This window comes from Benincasa hispida, chromosome 4 (assembly GCF_027475165.1).
Source record: "Benincasa hispida cultivar pf3 chromosome 4, pf3_genome.v1.1, whole genome shotgun sequence".
Taxonomy (NCBI): Eukaryota; Viridiplantae; Streptophyta; class Magnoliopsida; order Cucurbitales; family Cucurbitaceae; genus Benincasa; species Benincasa hispida.
Window position 1 is genome coordinate 8,690,503 of NC_143481.1, and position 6,929 is coordinate 8,697,431.

The window sequence follows — 6,929 nt, forward strand, 5'->3', positions numbered from 1 at the left end:
AAATGTCAAGAGTACAAACAAAGTCCCTTGGTTAGGAAAGGGAATGATTACAGGTATATAAGTAAGGACAATTACCTCTATTGATATGAGGCATTGTGTAGATATATGGAGGTTTGTTGACTTTATCATATAATTATAGGTATCCTTGTCCAATGAAGACAATAAAACAAAACAAAAAAAAAAAAAAAAAAAGAAGAAGAAGCCGTCTCGTGCTTTGAATCGACATTGATCTATTAAAGCCAAAGCAAACATAGTTCAACTGACATACAAAAATGTTATCGACCACGATAAAAAGTGTTCCTAATTGAAACTTTCTTTTCAAGAAATACATGTACAAAGGTATAAGAACATGTATGACATGCCTTGTCAAAAATACACTAAAATACTGTTATGACAATGTTCAAATTCTCTAGGATTTATACCCATTTAGATTCCTGATGGTGGGTAATGTAAGGCCCATCTAGGCTTCAAATGGGCTTCTGAGTCCAGCCCAATTTCGTTCTCAGGAATTGTTGGGCCATATATATCAAGACCAACAAAGCAATAGAGCCACAAATTATGAATAGGCCCATGAAAGGTCCAGGTCCTAAGCCCAGCCCTTCTCCTTTGCCAGTTGAAGAACAGTTGAAAGAAGCAATGACGTTGGATTCGAATTGTGGTATCTCTTTTGTTTCGGTTAATTCCACGATTGATGCCGAAACCAGTGAAGTAAGTCCCGAGCCTTTGGCAAGAGCCTAAATTTCAATTATTCCAAATTTCAGGGACTAAAAAGAAACTTTTAACAAAATATTATAGATTATAAATTTAAATTTTGTAAGTTGAGACCCAAAAAAATAAAAAAACACTTACAAAACCTATGCCGGTGAGCTTGAAAGAGGAAACTCCTCTGGTGTAGCCTTTGCAATATTTGGCAAGGAAAACTTTTGCATGGGGGCTTATGAAGAAAGCAGCCTTAATGCTACCATTCTCAAATGCATTTGGGTACTCATTTAAGGAGTTTATCTTCTTAATTTTTGTAGGGTCAAATTGTAGGGTTTCATACAGATAATTGCATATGAAAGAGTTGGTGTTGCAACCTACGGTAGCGCCCATCTGCTTCAACGTGTCAACATCCGGCACCAACGGTCGAGACCAAGAGATTGTCATCATCGACGTCAAACTTGCCGTGAAACTCGCTGTCACCACTAGAATCGCAAACAACCATGGCCCCAGCACTAATCGAGCCAACCCATTCTTCACTGGCTCTCCTGCATTATACATTCCAAAACATTAGTAACATCTCTTTTATCATTGATATTAGGGTTTAAAAGGAAAAGTAAATGAGTAGAGAACTTACTGTGCATGTAAAAGATGATGGAAACAGAAAACCACAACATGTTTCCCAAACCCTTTAACTCCTCGTTGTTTTGGCGTTCGATGAACCAAATAACAAAGGAAATAAAAAGGTGCATTGTGGGTATTAGGAGCCACATTGTAAATTGAAAAGCCTCCATAAAAGCCCATATCTTTTTCCATTTCTCATGCTTCTCTTTTACCACCATCACAATTTCTGTCTCTAAATATGACACCGTAAAATCCACATATTTATATCGTCGAGCTAATATTCCGATGTCCCCAACGGCTCCAATGTACGTCTACAGCGACAATATAAAATAAATACAATTTTTAAAAACTAAACAAATATTGAGAATTTGGAAGAGTAAGACATTTTTGAGTTGGTTACCTTATTGGAGACAGCCTCTATCATCTCATCATATGTGCCCTTAAAAGGAACCAAGTCGTAGGACAAGGGATGGGACATATTCATATTATTCATAACAGCCCTAAACACATCAATGGAATATCCAGTGATGTAATTTCCATACAAATGATGGCTCACTTTCACAAATTCTTTGCATGCTCCCTCCTCAGGAACCGCAAATTTCAACCTTTTTTCTTCATGATGATCAAATTTTTCACTCGGTGATGCCTTTAGCCTTGACAAATCTCGAACACCCACATAATTTCTCAAATTTCTCATGTTGGATTTAAGATTAGTGGTGGGTTTATTAATTTCCACAATAACCCTCTCAACAAAACCTAATATGGGTGTCCAAAAACCCACCTCTTTGTAGGTTTGATCCACCACTTTAATGATTTTAAATTTTGGTGATTGAGATATTAGCATCCCATTTTTCTTCGAGAATCTCACCATTCCACCAACCCCTTCAAAATTACTCTCTAAAATTTTCTTCATTAGTTGTTCACTTGATGACCTTAAATTTTCAGTTCCCAACTTTTCCATGGCTCTAGTGATGGCAAGAGCAGCATCATAAGCTCGAATGGCCAAAATACTTGCTTTTGTTGGCTCTTCTTCTTGTGGATATTCTAATTTGTAAATCTTCTTAAACTTGGTTTCAAAGATTTTAAAGGACCTTTTGGTGTCATTGAAATATGTTTGAAAACCAATAACACCTTCCATTTTGTTCAAAAGGGAAGAAGATGAATCAAGAGAGGAAATGAGATCAAAAATTTCATGTGAGACAATCCAAGTATACCCATTTCCAACCATATTCATTTTCTTTGCTTTGGTAAGAAGAAGATCAACCAACTCTAGAGAAAGTTGTGTAACTATAAAAACCCTATTCCTTTGGCTGCTCATAATCTTTTTCAATTCTTCTTCTATCAATATTTCTTGATTGGATGCCAAAGAGAGGGCGAGATGGTGCTCGACCTCTATGCCAGCCAGGAGAAACGAATCAAAGAGACAATGGGCTGAAGTGTTTGTGAATTGATAAAAGATTGTAACTTTTGGGAGGCATTCAAAATAGGTGAGAATTGAAGCAATGCAATGGATGGGGTGGGTGATATTATTATTGTCGACCATTTGAATCAAAGATGGGATTTTTAGAGGTTGTAGTTGTTCAGCTGAAGTCGAAATAATGGGAATTTCGACAGGAATTTTATGGTCGGAGATGACAATCAAATCCTGTTTTCTCACTGATCCAACAACGGCTTTGACTCTTCCCTTGGTAATCAAATCCAAAACTGTCGGAAAAAATAGTTACCATTTTACTTTTTTTTACATTATTGGTTCATTGGATGACAAATTGACTTATATAAAATATATATATAAAGAATTACTATTTGTGATGTAACATGATAAAGAAGCAAGGTTAACATACTATTTGTGATGTAACATGAGATTTATAAATATTATTCAATTTGAAGATGTACTAAAAAAATCATTTTGAAAAATTCTAAGCTTATTAAATATGTAGATTTGAATGTCCCACTTGATGGGTTTTATCTGCAGATATTAATTAATTAATTTCGATGTCAAATCCTGTTAGTGTAACCGTCTAAGTATTCTCTTTTAGATATATCCATGATTTTTTTATAAAAGGACATTTTTTTTCCACGTAATATGTTATGTTTATTAATGTTTTTCTTCCTTGCTTTTATTAGATTATATAACCATTACGTGGTTTATATATATATATAATAGGGTCGTTTTCAAATAAAGAAAAATGAATAACTTATTTATAAATATTGTAAAAGTTCATCATCTATTCGTGATAGATTGCAATAGACATCTATCAATGTTAATGATAGAAATCTATTGTGGTCTATCATTAATAGACATTAATATTATGCTGAACTTGAAAATATTTTCACCATTTTCACAATTTTAAACAATTATCATATATATAATAAATCCATTAATTACAATTAAGGACTATATTTGATTTAGATAAACATAGAGTTTCATCTCAAAATAAATTGTTAACGAAAATAATAATTTATGAATACGATGTCTCTCCATCGTTTTAAGGTGGGTCAACCAAAACCTTTTTTTCTAAGGAATTTGACCTTTTCAAAACTTCACGAATAATCGTTCTAAAACTAAAAGAATGAGATTTTAAATGGTTGAAAGGCACTTTTTGTTTCTTTATTTTTTATTGAAATAGCAATTTAATTTTTAAATATTAGTGTGGGATAATCTAAGTCACTATATTTTTAAATCAACAATTAAGGTAAAAAGTTAGTGTTGTACCATTAATTTGTAATAGTTTAGTTATTATGGTGAAATTTTCAATCAACATGAATGGTAATTTTTATCATGTAATTATTTAGTTTTTATTTCCTAAAAAAAATCAGTTTTTATAACTTATAAAAATATTTATTTCTTAAAAAAATACATACATTTATTTCTCTCATGAGTTACGTTTATCGATCTACATACATAAGAAACCAATTCATTACAAATTCTAAAAGTTTTTTTTTTTTTTTTACAAGGAACTAAATCCTCAAATAAAATTAGTGCTTTTCTAACCAAATGTAAAATGTTACAAATAAGGGAATGATCTCAGCTAGCTGCTTTGAAAAATCTGAATTTTACCATAAATAACAACTAAAATATCAATAATGCTTTAGAGGAGACCCCAAGTGAAGACAAAGCAAGGGTAGACAAATTAAAGATGATATATATAACCAGCATTTTCTTGTAATTATGAACATGTAAAGAAAAAATTAAGCTTTAAAAAAGAAATTATGAAGAAATTACCAGAAGAAGCGGATGAACTATTGACATAATTTGCATGAGAATCATGAAGGAGAAGCTCCAACTTTGCACATGAAGAAAAATGAAAACGTCTCAAAGCCATTTTCATCGCTACTATCTGTTGCTTCCCAATTTGAGACCCACTATCGAAAAACACTCCAATTCTTGTAGTTTTATTTGGTAGGTTTTTTTGACAATTGAGTTCTAATTTTATGCTTGTATAAGCTTCTGAGCCCAACAACAGCAATCCAAGAAAGAAGAAGAGGCTGAAAAAGCTATAAAGAAGAACAAGTTTTGCCATTTTTAATGTTTTTTTTTCTTTTTCAGTGAAGTGTTTGGAGTTTGGTCAGAGAGATTGGGTAGTGGATGCTATGATTTGATTTATAGTAATGGGAGAGTTTGACTGAATCAATGTGTGGAGGGATTCTCAATGAGCAAGTTAATTAGCTATATGGAAGTGAATTGCCATACAATTATACACGTGTAGAAAGTCATGTAAAAACAATTAAAGAATTAGTCCTGAGATTTCAGTATTTGATTTTCGACTTGAAAGATTCAAATTTCATGACTTTGATAAAATAGAGAGAGAGTAAGGAGGTGTGACTGAAAGAAAATTTCTGCAAATTTCTGCCGCTTGGATTAACAAAGAGATTGATGCAATGAAACTTCCAAATACTTTCGTTTGTATTAAAATTTAATAGTTTTTTCAAAGTCAACTAAAACTAATACCATTGGAATATACACACAACTAGCTATAGGAACAAAAAAGTCCGAGTACTATCGTAGTATTAACTCATTTCGTTTATTATTTGATACGTCATTAAATGATTTATTAATTTATTATTTATTTAGTTCGTGAACCCTACACAATTCTTAAATGTTATTATTGTGGCAAACAATTATCATTGCTTCATTGCTTGTCACAATAATAGTATTTAAAAATTGAAATAAAATTTAGATCTTGTTTGGTAATTATTATTTTTTAATTAAGTCTATATCATCTACATTATTTATTACCCTGATTTGCATCTTTCTTAAGTACAATAGTTCAATTCTTAGCCAAATTCTAAAAATAAAAACAACATTTTGAACGCTATTTTTTTTAGTTTATGAAATAATTTGGAGATAGAAATAGTGTCCACATACTTAATTTTTAAACACAAACAATAAGTTAAATAGTTACAAAACAATTTTTTTTTGTTCGCATGAGTTGGGAGAGGAGAATGATGAAAGGCTTTCCAATAAAAAATTAAAAAAAAAACGCTTGTAAAAAATTTGGTAGTGTGGTCGAGTAAGTATTTTCCAGAGTCAGACAATCTATTTTTCTCTCCCATTTTTTCTTCTAAAAAATGTGACCTTTTTCTCTTTGCAAGAGTTCTTGTCTTCTTCAAGAGAAAAAAATGTGCATTCTCTCTCAAACATGACAATTTCTGAGATGTCAAAAATATATAATAAATTGGGATCACGAATTTCCATAAGAAATGAATGGATGATGTGTGATTGGATTGATTGTTAAGTGTTTGAAAACTATTTTTAAGTGAAAAATAAGTATATTCTTGAGAATTTTAAAGTCAATCCCAAACAAACTCTTCTCCGTCTAATATTATCAATAGAAAATTCTCCAAATTAGTTCTTAGTCCTATGGTATGTTTAGTTTAACTTTTTTAAAAAATATCATTTTGGAAAAAATTTAACTATTTGGCAACCATCTAAAATAGCTTTGGAAAAAAATGAGTTTATGAAATAATTTGGTTTGAGAGAAACAATTGAAATCAATTTTTAGAAAATAGATTTTTGAGTGTTTAATGATTAATCTCTCCCTAATTTTGTATAATACATAAAATAACTAAAATACCCTCACTGGTCATCTACCTCACTTTCACTATAATTCTCATCAGTTACCACCGCTCTCCGTCAGCCATTTCTAACGAACACCACTAGCGGCCAACTTTGACGATCAACTACAATAACCACCATCAACAACCATCTCCCCTGACCAACTTCATCGACAAACTCTGACAATCCACCTCGATGTCCAACTTCAATGATCCCCTTGGGTAGCCAACTCCAACAATGACAATCTCCAACAGCCAGCTTTAACAACCATCAAAGTCGACCAACTATATTGATTATCTCCAACTACCAATTCCTAACAACCAACTCTAATGAAAAATTAGATAAATAAATATTAAAAAAAAATCGTAGCATGAATTATTATGTCTTGCATCAGCTCGCGGAAGAGACGACTTCATGACATATACCTAAATAATAACATATTCATTAGTATCAACTCATTTGGATGAATTAAAAATAAACTTACAAAAGTGTTTGGTCTAAAGTTGTAACGCCCAAATTTAGGAAAGGTACATGAATTATGAACCAAGAT

At 31.8% G+C, this 6,929-nt stretch overlaps 1 protein-coding gene across 1 annotated transcript; it reads right to left on the reverse strand.

The window, feature by feature from the left end:
- Nucleotides 1-210: 210 nt before the first annotated feature.
- Nucleotides 211-5,024, reverse strand: LOC120075339 (glutamate receptor 2.5-like). The gene is made up of 5 exons (XM_039028639.2): nucleotides 4,547-5,024; nucleotides 1,724-3,027; nucleotides 1,337-1,634; nucleotides 850-1,247; nucleotides 211-734 (listed from the first exon to the last, which is right to left on the reverse strand). Exons 1-5 carry the CDS (start codon nucleotides 4,842-4,844, stop codon nucleotides 468-470), a joined length of 2,565 nt encoding a protein of 854 aa, XP_038884567.1. The 5' UTR covers nucleotides 4,845-5,024; the 3' UTR covers nucleotides 211-467.
- Between the last annotated feature and the right edge of the window lie 1,905 nt (nucleotides 5,025-6,929).

Excerpts from the sequence above, each read along its gene's own strand:
- LOC120075339 (XM_039028639.2), bottom strand. The coding sequence starts at position 4,844 with ATGGCAAAACTTGTTCTTCTTTATAGCTTTTTCAGCCTCTTCTTCTTT. Across the intron at positions 3,028-4,546 it reads TAGTTCATCCGCTTCTTCTG|TTTTGGATTTGATTACCAAG; the intron begins GTAATTTCTTCA and ends TTTTTCCGACAG. Across the intron at positions 1,248-1,336 it reads CATCATCTTTTACATGCACA|GAGAGCCAGTGAAGAATGGG; the intron begins GTAAGTTCTCTA and ends TGTATAATGCAG.